This window comes from Balaenoptera acutorostrata, chromosome 9 (assembly GCF_949987535.1).
Source record: "Balaenoptera acutorostrata chromosome 9, mBalAcu1.1, whole genome shotgun sequence".
NCBI lineage: Eukaryota > Metazoa > Chordata > Mammalia > Artiodactyla > Balaenopteridae > Balaenoptera > Balaenoptera acutorostrata.
In genome coordinates this window covers 37,650,513-37,670,147 of record NC_080072.1, presented here as the reverse complement: position 1 = coordinate 37,670,147, position 19,635 = coordinate 37,650,513, and the positions used below count along the sequence as shown (strand labels likewise).

The 19,635-nt window shown below is 33.9% G+C and overlaps 1 protein-coding gene across 2 annotated transcripts in view; it reads left to right on the top strand.

Moving 5' to 3' along the window:
• The window catches only part of PRMT3 (protein arginine methyltransferase 3), a 138,434-nt gene that overhangs the window by 10,524 nt on the left and 108,275 nt on the right, over positions 1-19,635 (top strand). For both annotated transcript variants that reach the window (XM_007174815.3, XM_057553587.1), the window contains exons 6-9: positions 1,403-1,562; positions 2,902-3,046; positions 7,562-7,627; positions 16,718-16,839. In XM_007174815.3, the coding sequence (XP_007174877.2) occupies positions 1,403-1,562; positions 2,902-3,046; positions 7,562-7,627; positions 16,718-16,839 (493 nt within the window). The remainder of the gene's footprint in view (positions 1-1,402; positions 1,563-2,901; positions 3,047-7,561; positions 7,628-16,717; positions 16,840-19,635) is intronic.

Below are 19,635 nucleotides of genomic sequence, written 5' to 3'. Positions count from 1 at the left end.
CAACTGTGTTATTAATGCTAACAGCTTTTATTCTGACTCACTTCTTGCAGCAGAAAGCAAAACAGAGAAACTAGCCAAAACAAAGAAACCAATTTCTTTGTTTAGTTCTAATCCATAACTTAAACTAACAAGGTGGTTTGCGGACCGTGGGAAGAATTTTAAAGGCAAGGTACACAATGAGAGTTGTAGTAGTAAGTAGAAAATATAGTACACCATCCTTTAATAGTTTGGCAATATTTTGTTGCTCTCATTAATTTTTGGTGAACTAAATAGTGGATGAATCTATAGTTTTTTAAAACAACGAGTCAGTGTTCTGCTAGACTGTTTAGGGTTTTGTGGCACACCCGTACTGCTTTTATAACAAGTTCAATTTAGGCTCTAGTCTCTAAGTTATAATATTATCATGTATTTGTTAAGCTTAGTTATTTTGTCCCAGCTCTAAAGAAGTGTTGCAGGTAAAAACTGAATAGGAAAAAAAAAGTCGTGTTTCCCTCAGAGCTGTACTGAGGAGACAGTATAATATCTGCATTGTTTTTATTGCTTTCAGTTGATTCGACAGTTAATTAGACCGGTCAGTGGACATTGGGATTTTGTAAAACTCACTAGTTCCATATATTAACTTCTGCTTGCAGAGTTAATGATTTACATATATTAACTTCGATAGCAGAAGTTAATGATTTACATATAGTGAAATTAAATTTAAATCAATAATTTTTAATAATACTAGGAATTAGGATATTTAATGATGTCAGCAATAAGACAGTGTATAGATTGCACACCACCTTACCCACGATGAAAAAGTTATTGAATGTACAGAATTCCTTACCTACACACTGTCCTTAAGGAATATCTAAATGTCATACCTGTTATTCTACAGATGAAGACCCAGAGGCTGGAGGTGGCCCTGTGTGGTGGCAAGAACATGGGCTGGGAAGGCAGGCATGGGTTTGAATTGTAGTTCCTTCATTAAACAGTTGCAAACAGTTCCTTCATTAAACAGTAGTCAATTTCTCTGAAATTTATTTTTCCCATGTCTTAAAATAGGGATAAATGTTTATATTTTAGGTTTGTTTTGAAGATGGAATGAGATGTAATGCATGAACTTGAAAGATACCTGATGATCAATATATGAGTTTTTTCCTTCTACTTTTTTGTTTCTTCCTGGGTTTGTTTCAGTACAATTAATGCTTATTTATGTGTTCAGTTTAGCCAACTAGTGAAAAGCTTAGACTAACAGCATGCTCTTTAAACTCAAATTGGAATAGTTTGGATATTAAATATTTATTTAATTAAAAGTACTAATTTTTCTCAGTTGGCCGCATAATAGGCACTTAGTATATACTTATTCGTAACACATTTATATGTGCTTCAGCCTGATAATAATGTCCATTTATTTATTTAGATGTAGAAGATCTTTATGAACCCGTGTCAGTTCCATTCTCATACCCCAATGGACTCAGTGAAAATACATCAGTTGTTGAAAAATTGAAACACATGGAAGCCAGGGCACTGTCTGCTGAAGCTGCGTTAGCTGGAGCGCGTGAGGATCTGCAAAGAATGAAGTAATTTATCAATCTCATAGAAAATTAATTGTTTAGATCCCCAAAATAATATAATTCATAAAAAGGTAGAATATGGTAAAATATTTCATATACTGGAAAGCACAGTGTAGATATTTAATTTCAATAATATTAAAGATACACTATTTTTTATACATTGTGGATATAGTTGATTAACATAAAATTCTGTAGCTTTATCTGTCCTCTTATATTTCTTTATAATTACTTTTGTGCTAATGAGAATTGTTCTGGGGAGTGTTTTCCTCTTGAGTGCTTTTTGTTCCTTGATATTGCCTTCCTTTGAATTACCTTATTTCTAATAGATTTCCCCATTTTACTTTTCCTCTCCTGGACTTTTTAAAGTGTAGGGATTAATATTTTTTAGGCTTGGGGAAAATACAGGGTTGAAATTTTTGTTTTTAAAGAATCAAAATATAATTATGATGAGGTATGTAATCAGAAAACCAGCTACATAGGATGGTTTTCTCTAGTGAGTAAATTAACATTCTGCTGGCTTAGTACTTGTCCGAATTTAATGTGCATACGAATCACCTGGGTATCTCGTTAAACTAGATTCTGATTCAGGAGGCCTGAAATAGGTAGTGTCTGAGATTGTGCATTACTACCAAGTGTATATACCTCTAGCTTAGCCTATTAGATTTGTAAGTTGGTTGCTATTGCCTGGTTACCCATTTGATCGTTTGCCAGAATGTCCAGCAGGAAAAATAGCATAGCTGATTGTAGTTTCCCTTTTTCTGAGATTTTATGCTGGGTAATCTAGTAACAAGCAACTCTATTATGTGCCTCTTTACACTTCTCTCCCATGTATACCTCATAGATTCTTGATGTGTTGTGATCAGAGAAGGAACTGAGTTTTAGAGCCTGAGCGGATGGTGTTGATGTGTGTAAATAATTCCCAGTTTGGTTCTGCTTTCTGCCTGTATAACCCTTCCATGAGATACTATGGTTTTAAAGAATATTCATAGCATTGGAATATGCTATATTGATTCAGCTGCTAAAATAAGATTTTGGAACAATAGAAATAATAAAGTTGAATAAAGTCATAGTGTGCTTATTTTGTTCACTTGAAAGATAAAACAGCCATAGCCTGCAGTTGGCAGTGCTTTTGTGATTTGTAGGAGTGCTTCCAACTGGGTTTGAATATGCCATTGCTTAAGGTCCAGCAGGGGGAGCTTTCCGTTGCTTAAGACAGAATGTGATTTAGAAGGCTCATCACACCCCGCACTCCCCTCCTCCCCCTTCCTCTTCCTCAGCCTCTAGCCTTTCCTTTTTTCGTGGTCCAGTAAACTTGTCTCAAGGGTGTATTTCAAATTGATTACAGACAATTTGCTCAGGATTTTGTGATGAACGCAGATGTCAGAACCTGCTCGTCATCTACAACTGCCATTGCAGACCTCCAGGAGGATGAGGATGGCGTTTATTTCAGCTCATACGGGCATTATGGGATACATGAAGAAATGCTGAAGGTTAGCAAAGAGCACAGATGTACCAAATCCATACCAAAGGAAAAATAGAGTAAAAAAGGTTCTTAATACATACGCTGTGGGAGAACTGCTTTTTTGGTTTTTGGTTTTTTGAGAACTGCTTTTTAAATCTTTTTGGTGCTTGATAGCTCATCCTGCATTGAAAAGATTATAGAAGCATCAGAGACACTGTAAATTCTGTTTAAAATCATTATTAATCTTTATTATGAGATTACCTTTTGCTGGAAATAGAACATTTGAAAAAATTGCCGACGATTTTAGTCTTCTTAAGAGCAACTTTTAAGTAGGAAGAAAAATATGTTTGCCTTTTAATGTGTGAAGGAAATGATTAATTTTAGTGTTTTAATTAGCAGTACTGACTTTAGTTTGGGCGAATAATAATTCTTTGGTACTAAGTTAATTATAAATAATTCTCACATTTGTTACGGCATTACTTTTTTACATTTGAAATCATTGCTATGTAGAAGAATTTCCTAAATCAGATACTTGAATTTGGTTGGTTTTAATTTTTATAATGGTAATGTCCATATAAACTATAAGTAGATTTCTAGGTATACCTGGTATATTATGTACATTTTATCATGTATTATATTATAGATTATAAAATAGCAAAATGTTTTTTAATTCAGTAAAACTGAAAATATCTAACTAGAGTAAAATAAATGTTGGAGTGTAAAAATTGCTGAAAACTTTAATGTTTATCTCTGTGAATTTTAGATGCCACTACTTTTTTTTTTCTTGAAAACCAACAAACGAAAAATTCCTTTCTGAATCCTTCTTCAAAAGATTGGTTTATTTTATGGACGCCCCAAGACTGTGTTCCTTGAAACATGCCCATTTAAAATAACCAAGGGTAGTTAATATGTATATATTTTGTTGAGTCAGTTTTGCAGGATCACAGAGTGGAGGTTTGCTGATTAATAGTAATTGTAATTACTTGGGGTCTTTTAAAGCAATGTCATGTCATTTCCTTGCTAATGACTTGTCACAGTTGGTTGTGCTTTTTGTTGTCACTTGGGTGGTTGCATAGCATTACAAATAACAGTTATGTTGCAAGTAATAAATTAAGTCCAGAGTGAATTTGTTTAAAAGAAATTGACATACTCCATTTTCTCTGTTAAAATTAATTTTATTGTGTCTAGAATATTTCCTTTAAAGGAGTTAATCTAAGCCCATATTTGCTGTTTTAAATCACCCCATCAATTTAAATGCCATGAACCTTTAATGCTTTTGATATGGAAATTGTATTGGGTTTTTCAGACAGATAAGGTTACTGAGACTGCTAGAAGATAGTACATCTGAGTGCTCTCAGAGTACAGTCATCAGGGAAATCCAGTTTGGACTTACTTCCAAATCTCTGTCCTGGACCCTTGTAGCTCTGTATCAACAACTAGAGGATCTTTACACCTGATGGAATATTTTAAGTCCTTTTGATGTACATATATATTTAAGAAGTTCCAGCTGGAAGTTTCCAGTGCTGTCTTTTCACTTTTAGAGAATCAATTAAGACTCCTTATTAATATAATTTTCCATGCCTTAATTCCCCTTTGCTGTTATACAACGTAACCACCTTCTCTTTGGAGATAACTTGATTAAGTCTTCATAGGGAATATGGATATATTTCATTCAAAAAGAACTATTTGCCCATTTTATGTTTTGTTAAGTTACATACTGTGGATGAATATGAAATGTGCCTTATATCAAGCAATATTTCTTCTGTTTCTTATCAAAGCAATTCTTAGCACACATAATTTTTTCAAGGTTGTGCTACTACTGGAGTCTCACCTGATCTTTATAAATAAATTAAAATTGAGAAGCCATGCATACAGGACTTATTTTTATGCTTAGAATTGGCCTTGCTTTTATAAGAATATTATTTGGATTTTTTGTTGCTTACTAGTCACAGGTGTTTTAATGACACTTTTTTGGCATATGTTGTGATTATAATTATAAATAAAGATAGTTTGTAATCTTATTTTCCAGAGTCAAGGTGCAGATAACTTTTTTGAATTCCAGAGTTAGCGGGATAGTGGACATTAACTTTCAAAATCCTTTGCCACTTCAATCTTTCTGAAGAAGAGTCGTTGTTGCTAATGTTATAAATCGGAGATGCATCACTCTCTCTTCTTTTCTTCCCCCCAAGTAAAACATTGTTCATCCTGGTGAAAATTGATCACAGATTATAGTACCATTAAATAATTTTTCGTCACTGCATTTTCCTCATTGTATCTGCAGCTGACTCTTGCATTCTGTCCACCTTCATGAGCCTATACATTTAAAACTTACTGTTACTTATATAGGTAAAATTTATAATACATAACTTTTCTGTTGTCTTTAGTCTCATACTTAAATTTTTTTAATATTTGTAGGAATTATTCCATTATACTGTACTAGCCTTAAAAATTGTCTTGCTTCTTAATATTGGACCTCTTATTTTATTCTTCTTTTGTGCTTCTTAGTTTTACTAGGTTAGTGCAAAAGATAACTTTATTTCTGTTTATTACCTTATTTTATATTGAAGAGTTAGTCTTTTGTTAGAATAAATTTTTAGAAATGGTTTGAGGGCTAGTCTTTGATTTGCTTGGATTTTCATGTTTAGTGAATTTTCCTCTCAAAAATTCATTTATTAAATTGAAGCTCTACTATGTCCACGGCTCTGTGTTTAGTAGACTTTGAATTTCATTGCACCAGGGTGAGCATAGGAGCAAAAGCAGATGGATGTGTAGGCAGAGACTGGATGAAGGATTGTAGTTGAGCTGAGCGGCAGTGCATGGATTTAGGACAGGAGTCGGGATGCTAGTGATTAAGTTAGAGCAGCGGTGAGGCAGTGCGATTGGTGAGAGCTTTCCGAGTGACTGCCTTCTTGACTGATGTTCACCCTTTGTAGGTTTTGTTGTGTCAGCAAAAATCACTGGTTACAGTGTAAGAAGAGTATAAAAATGGTAGAAATGTATGAAATGGTATATTTTTTTTAAAAAAAGTTTTTAAATTAATACTATGTTTAAATTCATTTAAAACATTAAATTCTCATAGTAATTCTTTTTTTTAAAATTTATTTATTTTTTGCAGCGTTGGATCTTCGTTGCTGCACACGGGTTTTCTCTAGTTGCGGCGAGCGGGGGTTACTCTTCCTTGCGGTGCATGGGCTTCTCATTGCAGTGGCTTCGCTTGTGGCAGAGCATGGGCTCTAGGTTCGCAGCTTCAGTAGTTGTGGCACATGGGCTCCAGTAGTTGTGGCTCGTGGGCTCTAGAGCGCAGGCTCAGTAGTTGTGTCGCACGGGCTTAGTTACTCTGCGGCATGTGGGATCTTCCCAGACCAGGGCTCGAACCCGTGTCCCCTGCATTGGCAGGCATATTCTTAACCACTGCGCCACCAGGGAAGCCCCATAGTAATTCTTAAAATACATTGAGGGAAAGATTTAAATTTTTAAAACATGATTTAAAATTTTGTTTGTAAAGCAATTAGAAATAATTCCATCAGAAAACATGGAATTAATTATGGAATTTCCCTTTTTTAGATCCAGCAATTAAGTAAAACAGCTTGCCTTTTAATTTAAGCCCTTCTTTGTACGTTTTTTTAAAATCCCAGTATTGGCATAAAAATTTTTTTTTGGAGGGTATGGACTGTGTAAAGTTTTATGTTGTAGTATTTAGTGTAACTACTTTTTTTTTTAACCTAGTGTGAAACCAAAAACTAGAATTCCCGATCTGAGATATTTTTTATTGTACTCATTTTACTCACTCGGAAGCAGAGCCCCTTACTGCTGAATTTGCTGTCAGCGTGTGTCTCAGCTGAGGTGATTTAAAAGGGAATCAGCTCTGTTCATGCACCAACATATATGTTAACATTCAGTGCCTGCCTTGGTCACAGGTCATGTGAGACTCCAGAGTGGAGAAGTCTTACAATATGGTCTGCGGGGCTCAGCGATTGACTTTTAGGCTTATAGGCTTTTAAGCATCATTTCCTACTACAGACATTTCTAGAAACAAAACAGTATTATTAATCAGATAGGTGCTGATCAATGACTTTCTTAGGAAACTATACTCAGTTGAGCTTCATTTTTCATATGTAACTGTAACTTTTACATCTATCTAGTTTGGTGTTTTCCTCCCATATTTTAACGTAGTTCTACCACAGGGAATAAGGCTCTAGATTCCAGGCCCTATTTAAAGGAGTAAAACATCATGTTCATCTTCTACTAGCATTAATTATCACTTGAAGTCTTATAATGCATGTCAAGATGAAAATATGTACATTTTTAAGAACTTAGGTCTTATTTGACTTTCAGTGTTGTTCTTAAATGTTATCTTTGTGTGTTGTTGCTATTTCCATTCTTTATTATTTTCTTTTAGGAAAAAAAGATTAGGCTTGGTTTTCCAGGCAAAATGTAGCTATGGAAACTAGAAGTGTGTGATAAATTAGCAAATATCTTCCTTAAATATTTTTATTTGTTCAGACTATCCTGTAAACACAATGTCTTCCTCTCTCTACCCTAGGACAAAGTACGAACAGAAAGTTACCGAGATTTTATATACCAAAATCCACATATCTTCAAAGATAAGGTGAGTAGCATAGACTACAGAATTGTACATTTCATGTGGATCTTGGGCAGCAGAAATCCTCTTAGATCATCATTGTGATAGCAGTTGATTTCATGTACACTGGCTTTATTTCATGGAAGACTTTTGTGATGCTGCTCTGTGGTGCAGTATACTGATAACAGAAATTCTGATTGGTGCTGTCATTCAATATACTCTTTTTTTTAAAATTGAAATTTATTAATTACAGTGACATAGCTTAGTTAAACTTTGCTTATCCATATAATTTTGCTTAAACCATATTTTTGATTTACTGTGATTCCTATTCATTTCAAATGTATAAGCTCTATACCAAAGCACTTTTAATTATTATTTTAGTTTGTGTTAATTAGTTACAAATTAATAATTTTAAGAAGTCATTATTGGTAGGTAGGGTCAAATATTGTAAGGTAGAATTTATGTGCTTTCTTTTAAGACCTCATTTACCCTTTTATGAGTTACTTTATTTTTAAAATTTTTTTATTTTTTATTTTTGGCTGCATTGGGTCTTCGTTGCTGCACGTGGGCTCTCTCTAGTTGCGGCAAGCGGGGGCTACTCCTTGTCCCTGTGTGCGGGCTTCTCATTGCAGTGGCTTCTCTTGTTGCGGAGCACAGGCTCTAGGCGTGCAGGCTTCAGTAATTGTGGCACGTGGGCTCAGTAGTTGTGGCTTGCAGGCTCTAGAGCACAGGCTCAGTAGTTGTGGTGCATGGGCTTAGTTGCTCCACAGCATGTGGGATCTTCCCGGACCAGGGCTCGAACCCGTGTCCCCTGTATAGGCAGGCGGATTCTTAACCACTGCACCACCAGGGAAGCCCTGAGTTACTTTAAATTTTACAGTTAGTGTTAATACTGCCTCAGGTTATTTCAAAGGTGATCTTTCACTTTGTATATGGGTGGGTGTGTTAAAAATGTGTCATTTGTTTTTCCTCCCTTGTGAATTTTTCAATTCTTCTTCTTCACTTTCTCCTTCCCTCCCTCTCTACATTGGCATGGTTATCAAAAAGTTCAGGTTTTCTGTTTTTGTTCCTCCTTATTGGAAATTAGTCCACTAATTTAGTCAAATATATTATCGTCTCTGCCACTTGTATACTTTTGCTTGGGAATTTTTCCCTACTCTTTCTACTTCAAGAACATGTATATTGGTAACATCAGGTTTTTATAATTCCCCTTTCACCTCCATTTAAAAGATACTTCTCTCAGGTTATTTCATGGGCTTTATGTGATGTTGCAGCAGTGATTAACAACCTTCATATGTTGAAAATCTCTTTACCTGATTTTTATGTTGTTTGGAATATCATGTAGATTGGCTTTTCATTTTCCATACCTGTTTCCTAAGAGCGGTGTTTCACTTGTGATCTAGCCAAGTTGGACCTGTGAAATTTATATGGCGCTCTGATATCTTTTGGCCAAAGCATTACCTATGAGGTAATGATGGTATGTGTTTCTTTGTTTTTGCTAATTCCCCTATAGACAAATAGATTATTTTATTTTTAAAGTATTAGTTTTTATCAGTTCTTTATACTTGGCTTTTTGTATGCTTTTTATATGTTTTTGCAGCAGAGACTAAGAATTTTTTTTATAGTTTTTATGTTTGCACCCAAGTGCTGGAACAATTTATTTAATATTGTTATGGTCTAAAAAACCACATTGTTTCCAGTAAAGCAAATATGTTACTATTAAAAATGTTGCCTTATATTTACAGTTCGATTTTGCCTAGATTTTTATTTTATTTTTTCCTTAATATGTTGTATAGAAATTAACCATGTTCTAGTCTGGGAATCACTAGTCCTGCCTGGCTTCTTAGGAACCATCTACATAATAATTTTAGACAGTGGTGAATCTCTGTGGGCTTCACTTGTAAAGTGATTTTTTATGTATAGCTGATTCACTTTGTTATAAAGCAGAAACTAACACACCATGGTAAAGCAATTATACGCCAATAAAGATGTTAAAAAATAAAAAAAAATTAAAAATAAAAATAAAATGATTTTTTAAACCTTTCTGGTTCTAAAATTTTATGATTTTTGTTTTTATAAAAGCACTATCATTTTCTTTCTTTGAGCCGTCTTTTTTAAAATAATTTTTGATTTGAATGCCGTAAGAATTCGTTAAGTAAAAGTAGTTAGAAGTTTCTTTTTCAATATGCTCTGAATAGACTTTTGTGTTATATTACATAAGAAAATAGTGAAAAGGCACAAGTATTAGTAAACATAAGATTAATCATTGGGAAATTAAGTAATTATGAATATTTCTATGTATACGAAGCACATCTTACTGGGTTCATAGACCTATACACAGTCCCTTTCTGCTTTTAATTTTTTATTTGTAACAGTCTTACAGAAATATTGTATATATTATATTATACATTTTTGGACAAAATACATGACCATGGAACACATAGAATGTTTAATTATTTTGTGTTCCACTTACTGCTTTTACTGAAGAGATTAAATCTGCCCAAGTCAGAAAGGGGCTTACTAATAAACTGGGAGTATTTTTCCTTAGTACTTTGCCTAAGATGCTTTCATTTAATTTATCAATGTGTAATTAATTTTGCTTGGCATTTGTGTTTTCTCAAAAGTATACTGTAATGTAAAATATTATGTGTGTCAATTTCTAACTCTTTGAAGTATATTCAGGATATAATTTTCTATAATTAACAATATTAAATAATCTAGAGCTTTCATATTTTTAAATGATTTGGGATACTTTTCTTTATATTATACTATGACTACAGATTTAAAAAATATACGACACATATTTAAATAGCATTTGATAATTTATAGAATACTTTCAAGCATGTTGTCTCATTGTTGCTATGCAATATACCGATATGGTGTATTCATAGCAGGTATGTATTTATCTCTATTTTTCACATGAGGAAATTTGAAACCAGTAGGTTAATTGACTTTCCCTAAAACAGGCAGCTAAAAAAAAGCAAACAAACGAGGGTTTTAGTCCTAGTCTAGTGCCCTTAACCCTGTGCCACTACACTTTGAACACTGTTATGTTAAAATAGAATGAGTAATTAGGGTGGGATTCATTAATGATATTTTAATTCACACTATTTTTCATATATAGGTCATATAATTTCTGTGTGCCATGACAGAACATGTTCATGAAATTATTTAAATATAGTTCTTTTTAAAAATGTATGAAATAACATGTTTTCTTAAGTTTTAGTACCATTGTTTTTGTTTGCTTTTATGCCCATTAGGTAGACAAATTTCATATCACAGCACTAGCTTCTGTATCATATTATTGGGTGAATGGTAGAGATTTATTTTTCAAAAAGGTGCTTATAATTTAAAATGTCTTCCTTCCTTCCTTCCCTTCTCCCTCCATCCCTCCCTTCCTACTTCCTTTCCTTCATTCCTTTCTTAACATTGTTTTAATTCACAAAGCTCCTGTGGAGGCCATATGGTTTCTCAGATTTAATTTAACTTTGGGTGGCATAATTGTGTTATTACTCACTCATAATTAATTTCTATTTGTAGTTCACTGAAGAAATTCACAGTTAGGTGCCTTTTTTATGCTTTTGACTATTATCTAAGTTAAAATTGATTCACTCTTTTTCCTTTTTTCTTTTTTAGAAACAGTGAATCACATTCCTTCATCATTTTATAGAATAATGTTAGTGTATTCTGTTATCATTTCTACCTCTTTCTTTGATTCTAGCAGGTTTTAGTTTATTTGCCCAACTACCTAAATCTGAGCTAGATGTAATAAATAATTAGTATGTAATTAAAAATATAATTTAAATATAAGCTTTAAAAAGCAGATTGACCTATGTATGTTTGAGTGCTACCTTTACAAATTACCAGCTCTATGATCCTGGATCTGTTACTTTCCTTGTCTGAAGCTCTCCTTCCTTCAGAAAAGGTTAAAGAAGAATTTTATATATATATGCATATGTATATAAATTATATATGTGTGTGTATGTATAGTCTTAAAAAAGAACACTCTAATTGGAGTAAATGATACATATCCTTCTGTACTTAGCTTTTGTAGCTCAGCAATTTCTCTAAGATAATCCCTTATTAACATTATTTTAATGGCTCAAAAACCCAATGTAAAATTGTCCATAAATTGTTTTGATTTATATTAGAAATAATGCTGCATGTAAAAATATAAAATATTAAAAATCTTTTTATAAATATGAGAAAAGAATAATAAGATAAATTCCTAGCAGCGGCCTCCCTAGGTCAGAAAGGTTCTACCCAGGATGGTTTTAGTGCTGCCAACTTGTCTTTCCAGAAACAGTGTGTGGGTGTTGATATTCCCAAACACCATTGCCAGAGCACTGTGCTATCAAACTTCTAAATTCCACACCGATCTTTTAATTTTTTAATTTTGCAAATATCTTATTTCAATGAAAGTTTTTGGGAAGTTATCACTTACTATTGTGTTATATATATTTTTATATTTTATGCCACATAATATTTCAAACTGATATACTATAACCATACTATAAATATATATGCTCTGTGTTATAGTATTTTCTTGATGTTGTGGTTAATAATTTTATTTGTAACTTAAAAAAAATAGTTTTGTTTGCAGTGATGTTGTATAGATTGCATCTTACAATTTTTAAATTTTCTTGTGTGTGAAGTGGTTATGTTAAAATGTGCTGACTCACCCAGATAGGCCACATGTGCAGGAACAGTCACATTCTCCCTGTGGAGCCATCTGGGCCTCGTCATTCTTAGAGCAGTAGCCTTTTGGCAACCTTATTTCTTCAAAAGAAATTAGACTGTTTAGATTCTGTCTCTTCTGGAGTCAGTTTTGGTGTATTATATTTTCAAGATATAATGGAACAGGGCTTCCCTGGTGGCGCAGTGGTTAAGAATCTGCCCGCCAGTGCAGGGGACACGGGTTTGAGCCCTGGTCCGGGGAGATCCCACATGCCGTGGAGCAACTAAGCCCGTGCGCCACAATTACTGAGCCTGCACTCTAGAGCCCGCAAGCCACAACTACTGAGCCAGCATGCCACTACTGAAGCCCGTGTGCCTAGAGCCCGTGCTCTGCAACAAAAGAAGCCACCGCAGTGAGAAGCCTGCGCACCACAACAAAGAGTAGCCCCCGCTCGCCGCAACTAAAGAAAGCCCACATGCAGCAACGAAGACCTAACGCAGCCAAAAATAAATTTATTAATTAATTAAAAAAAAAAGATGTAATGGAACAGACTTCACTTATACTAGTAAACAATACAGAAGATAAAATGTGTAGGAACAGACTTAACTAATGTGCAGGACTTATATGAAAAAGATTTTTTAAAACCCCAAACTCCTGAAGAACATAACAGGTGATTTAAACAAATTGAAAGTCATACCATGTTCCTGAATGGAAAACAGAAAATAAAATTGTCTGTGTTCCATAAATTTATATTTTAGTGCAATCCCTATAAAAATGCTAAGACTTAAAAAAACAAAGAAACCATAGACAGGCTGATTTTCTTGTTCTTGTGGAAAAATAAACATATAAAATTGTCCAGAAACACTGAAAACAATTGGCAGTGAGGGTGGACCAGCTTTACTAGATAGAAATTCTGCCAAGCTTCTATAATTAGAATAATTACTGGTACGTGATTGTATAGATTAATGGAGCAGAATAAAAATCTAGAAATAAACCAAAATATAGACAGATCTCCAGAGGGATCCCTTCTTCTCCTCTGTCATGTGAGGACACAGCAAGAAGTCATGTCTGTGAACCACAAAGCAGGCCCTCACCAGAGTCAACCTGTGCCTTGATCTTAGACTTTACAGCCTCCAGAACTGTGAGAAATAAATTTCTCTTGTTTACAAACCACTCAGTTTATGGTATTTTTGTTATAGCATGCTGAATGAATTGAGACAGGGACCTTCAGCATTCACTAAAATTTCTGTGTGTTTTGGTCTGTCCCCATGTCATAATCACCTCCGAAAGGCCCCAGCTTCTAATACCATCACCTTGGGGGTTAGTATTTCAACGTATGAATTTCGGGGGGATGCAAACACAGACTGTTTAATAACATGTTGGGACAATTGGTTAGCTATCTGAACAGAAGTAAAGTTGGAACCATACCTCTTAGTGTATACTATGATAAAAAAAAAAACTGTAGTAATGAAACTATAAATGTACCAGAAGGAAGTGTGAATGAAATAGAGAATATGGGCTAAGTCAGTCTAATTATGATCAAAATCCAGAAGCCATTAAAAGAAAAGATTTATGAGTTTGACTGTTAGTAAAGAATTTCTACATAGCAAAGATCAGTGTAAGCAGAATCAAAAGATGAAAAATCATATGCTGAGAGAAAACATTGCAAGTCATATTACAAAGGTCTGATCTTAACTAACAAAGAACTCTTATTTGATAAAATTTGATAAGAAATTTGGTAAGAGAAGGACTAACAACTTGGTGGAGAAATGGAGAAAGGATATAAGTAGATGGTTCACATAGAACTACAACATATGAAATAATGCAAAACCTCATGATAATGGAAATGCACATTAAATCTAGACCAGTATATCATTATTTTGTACTTGCCATATTGGCAGAAATCTGAAAGTTTGATTATATGGGCTAGTGTCACCTGTGAGGAAATTGGCCCTTACACATTGCTGATTTGAGTCTTCATGAGTAGAATTGCCCTATGGCGGGTAATTTATGTTTAGCAGAATTACAAATATGTATATTCTCTCTGACCCAGTGTTTTTATTTCTAGGAATAGATTTACTCCTTTATACTTCTGTAGAGTTACTCATGTATGAATGGGGTTAGGTATAATGTTATTTACAGCATTGATTGTCATGGTAAAATTTCAGGAACTACGTAAATGTCCATCAGTAGAGAACTGGATCCGTAGATTATGGTACAACCATGATACGGAATCCTATACAGCTATGTAAGAGAAAGAAGTTCTATAAACTGATATGGAAAGATCTCTAAATTATATTGTTAAGGAAAAAAGCAATGTGTAGCACAGTGGGTATAATATGCTTCCATTTGTGTAGAGGAGGGAAGGAAATACCTATATAGTATTGTATTGTATATGCATAAAAATTCTTTTGAAGGATAAATAAATACACTTTTTGATGTTTAAACTGTATGAATGTTTTACCTAGTGAAAAAGTAATTGTTGAAAAATATAATAGATTCTTAATTCTAGTTCTATTTTTCTTACAGTAGCTTCCCATTACTCAGAATAAAATCCAAGGGCTTTATGTGATCTGACCCCTGCTTAACCCTGATCTCACCGCCATGGAACCTTTCTCACCCAGCTCAGCCACAGTGGCCTTCTTGCTTTGCCTGGAATCTTGTGCTTTGCATTTAATATCTTCTATGGCTAGAAGGCACTTCCTCCAGATCTTTGACTGGCACACTCCTTTACTTCATTTCCTTCTCCGCTCACATGTATCAAAGAAGTATTCGCAGACCTATCTAAAATTCTAAAAGAGTGTGTCCCCCTGCCCCTTGCTCTAACCTCTACTCTGTGCTTGAGTTTTCTTTATAACACTACTATTCTCTGTTAACATTCTCTGTTCTTTATTCTCTATTCTTTGTCTGTTCATTGTCTTTGTCTCCCCCACAAGATTGTAAGCTCTGTTAGGACAAGGACTTGGTCTTGTTTGTTGCTGTACCCCATCACCATGATCAATGCCTGCACTTAGTAATGCTCAGCGAATACTTATAGTAGAAGACTACTGAAATAATTTCATATTTTGAGACAAGTATATAGGGTTTCAGGTCATTGGTAATGAAAGACTTAAGGCACTACAGTTTCAGTAATTTCTAGTGTACCTCTGAGTATTTTGCTGAATGTGTTTCCTTGGTAATTAGTTTTTGTTTTTTACTGTGAACCAAGCAGGTTTCACTATACTGTTCCGGGAAGAACCGTATGAAATTCTTGATTAGAAATAATTGCTCCCTGCCTATCCCCAATAACATCTTAAATTTGGTTCTTCTTATTTCTTTCACCAATGATAATGAATATCATTTTTCAAAATTAAATTCTCAAGTTACTGAATTCTAGAAGCCAATTTGTTTTTATTGTACCTGTATTATTAAAATGAGTTGAACATTTAATTTTGGAAGTGGAGAGGTTATGGCAATATTCTATATCCATGATTCCTTTATTTTTTTTTTTACATCTTTATTGGAGTATAATTGCTTTACAATGGTGTGTTAGTTTCTGCTGTATAACAAAGTGAATCAGCTATATTTATACATATATCCCCATATCCCCTCCCTCTTGTGCCTCCCTCCCACCCTCCCTATCCCACCCCTCTAGGTGGTCCCAAAGCACCGAGCTGATCTCCCTGTGCTATGTGGCTGCTTCCCACTAGCTAGCTATTTTACATTTGATAGTGTATATATGTCCATGCCACTGTCTCACTTTGTCCCAGCTTCCCTTTCTATCCCCCTGCCCCGTGTCCTCAAGTCCATTCTCTACGCCTGTGTCTTTATTCCTGTCCCGCCCTTGGGTTCATCAGAACCAATTTTTTTTTAGATTCCATATATATGTGTTAGCATACGGTATTTGTTCTTTTCTTTCTGACTTACTTCACTCTGTATGACAGACTGTAGGTCCATCCACCTCACTACAAATAACTCAATTTTGTTTCCTTTTATGGCTGAGTAATATTCCATTCATGATTCCTTTAGAACCATTTTTAAATTGTACTGGATCAGGCTATCTTGCTTAAGTTAATTACTGCTACTCAAACTTGAGAAAGTTTATTTCTGTTAAAATTTAGAATTACTAAGCCTAAATTACAGCATACATACAATAAGGAAATAAACAGAGACTAATTCCCTCTTAATAAGTCTGTGGGAATTGCTTATTTCATATAAAACATTTCTTAAATTTACATTGTTGCATCTGATTGCAGCAGACTGTGGCCAAAACACTGTTATGAATTTAAAACAACTTAATGTAATTATATTTTCAGTTTCCCCAAATAGAAATTATTACCATATTTGATCGGTAAAGTTTAAATTTTTGTTATCTATTCTTAGCCAGAAACATCATCATATATGAATAGGATTTAAAGTATTAGACCTTCTCAATAATATCTGTTTTTTTATTATACCAGGTAGTTTTGGATGTTGGTTGTGGAACTGGAATTCTCTCTATGTTTGCTGCTAAAGCTGGGGCAAAGAAGGTTCTTGGAGTTGATCAGTCTGAAATACTTTACCAGGCAATGCATATCATAAGGTAGATGCATTTTACGACTTGATTTAAGATTATTTTTAAATTTAATGATTAATATCAATTGATTTTCTTGTCTTTAATAGCGATCCAATGCAGACTCAAGACACTTGTCTTTTAGTAAAAATTCATTCCAGAATAATAGGATTTTAAGTTGGATTGACCTAGACATGTTTGAGCTATGAATAATTTTTATATAGTTTTCTGTCCTTCCAATTATGGCTATAGATATGCTAATTACAATAATATGAAATTAGAAATCATGGACATATAAGGCAGTGTTAGAAGACTTGCTACCAAACTCAATATATCAGTAGTATTTCTTTTAGCAAATAGCAGTTCAACTAAAAAGACTAAGGATTATCTTTTTCTTTTTGACAACACTAGCCCTTGTGCCTCCTCAAATTAAAATAAGTAAATTCCAGAATGGCTACAAACTTAATTATGTTCTCTAAAAATATCTCCTCTCTTTGAGGAATTAAGTTAGTTAGGTTAATTGATATGTGATTGATTTTACAGTTGGCTTATATCCTAGTAAGAAGACCTTCATTTGAACTACAGCTTTTAGAACTAGATTTTGTTAGCTGTGTACTTAACCAAAGCATGTTACATTTGGAACTTTGGAATAATTTCCAGAATAATTTTAATAGCAGGCTTCTTAGTGATTCTTTTTTCCCCCAGCTTTATTGAGATATAATTGACACATAATATTGTGTGAGTTTAAGGTGTAAAATGTATTGCTTTAATACATTAATATATTACAGAATGATTACCACCATAGTATTAGCTAACACCTCCATTGTGTCACATGAAATAATTACCATTTCTTTTTTGTGTTGGAAACATTTAAGGTCTCCTCTTTTAACAGCTTTTGCGATGCTTACGTTAGATTCTCAGCAATGATTCTTAAATGGTCCTCCCACTGATACATATGTTTTATTCTTAAAATTGGTTAATATTGATCATTTCTGATTCGTATAAAATTTAATTATGTAAAATGTTTAAATTTTTAGATTTTATTGCATTGAAGTCTAGTGTTGTGGTTAAGAGTGCAAAGTTTGAGTCAGACAGGTTTGAGTCCTTGCTCTGTCCCTTCCCTGTTGTTTGAACTTCAGTTAAATTATATCTGACCTCTTTGAAACCTCAGTTGTTTTACTGTCAAAATGAAAATAATGATGACTACCTCATATGATTATGAGTAAGGTAAATAAGTTATAAGTAAGATATGCACCTCAGTCTCTTTGGCATATTGCCCGCCCTGGCATGTAGTAGGTATTCAGAAGTTAGCAACTGTTATTACTAACAAGTACCAAATCAATGTTAATGAAAAAATGACATTGCTCTTGCTTAGATTTTTTCATAGAGGTTTGTGGTTATTATTTTCATATTAGAGAATATGCATCTGTGTTGCATATGCATATGCAATCCATAATCTAGTAAAGTTTTTTTATTTCTTATGTTGCCATTAACTACAACAGCATCATTTTGGGGGTTCTGTAAAGAGCACCCTCTCTTGCTTGTGCATTACCATCCAAACAGATATGAGAACCACTGTCCCAGAGAAGAGATTGTTTTAGATGAATTATCAAAATTTTATTGTTGTGATAGTAAGATTACTAATAGTAAGATATTTCTATTAGAAATTCTCATCTTATGAAAGACCATGTTCATTTATGTATTCATTTGTCATTTTTGATTTCTGTAAGGTGAGACTAGATGTGCTCTCATTTTAATTCCTTACGGCAGAAAAAGATAGTGATAGCACTCATTTTATTTTGTTTTGTTTTCATTTTATTTCACAGAAGCCCTGATTCCTAGTGACTTTTTAGAAATATGTTTGTACAATGATTATAATCAAACTCATTGTGTATGAAATTTAGTGCTGGAGTGTATGGAAATTTTGCATGAGAGCATTTATTGAAAATGACTTAGCATTCAATTCTAGGTACTTAAATTTAACAATAAAAGTTGCTAACATTAACTTACTACTTTCTATTTAATTTCTTTTGAGGTAGGTACAAAAACAGTACATATATATATATATATATATATATATATATATATATATATATTTGTTTTTATAGAGATTAGGAAATTGAGACAGAGACTACGTAACTCTCCTTATTTGTAGTGCGGCCAGGATTAGATCCCAGGCAGCCTGACCCCATGGTCCATACTCAAAGCCAATTTACTATGCTGTCTCTCCATTTCACTACTCACAGGGCATGTATTGGTTGCATTCAGTAGTTTGCTTTACTTAGAACCTATAGAGTTTGAAAATCAGACCTTTTTGTTTTGGATGAGCCAACATTGTACTTTTCTTCAAAGATGTTCTCCTTTGCCTTCTTTTTTTTTTTCCACATCTTTATTGGAATATAAATGCTTTACAATGTTGTGTTAGTTTCTGCTGTACAACAAAGTGAATCAGCTATATGTATACATATATCCCCACATCCCCTCCCTCTTGAGCCTCCCTCCCACCCTCCCTATCCCACCTCTCTAGGTGGTCACAAAGCACCGAGCTGATCTCCCTGTGCTATGCAGCAGCTTCCCACTAGCCATCCGTTTTACATTTGGTAGTGTGTACACGTCACTGCTACTCTCTCATTTCATCCCAGCTTCCCCATCCCCCCATGCCCTCAAGTCTGTTCTCTACATCTGCATCTTTATTCCTGCCCTGCCACTAGATTCATCAGTACCGCTTTTTTAAATTCCATATATATGTGTTAGCATATGGTACTTTTCTCTTTCTGACTTACTTCACTCTGTATGACAGACTGTAGGTCCATCCACCTCACTACA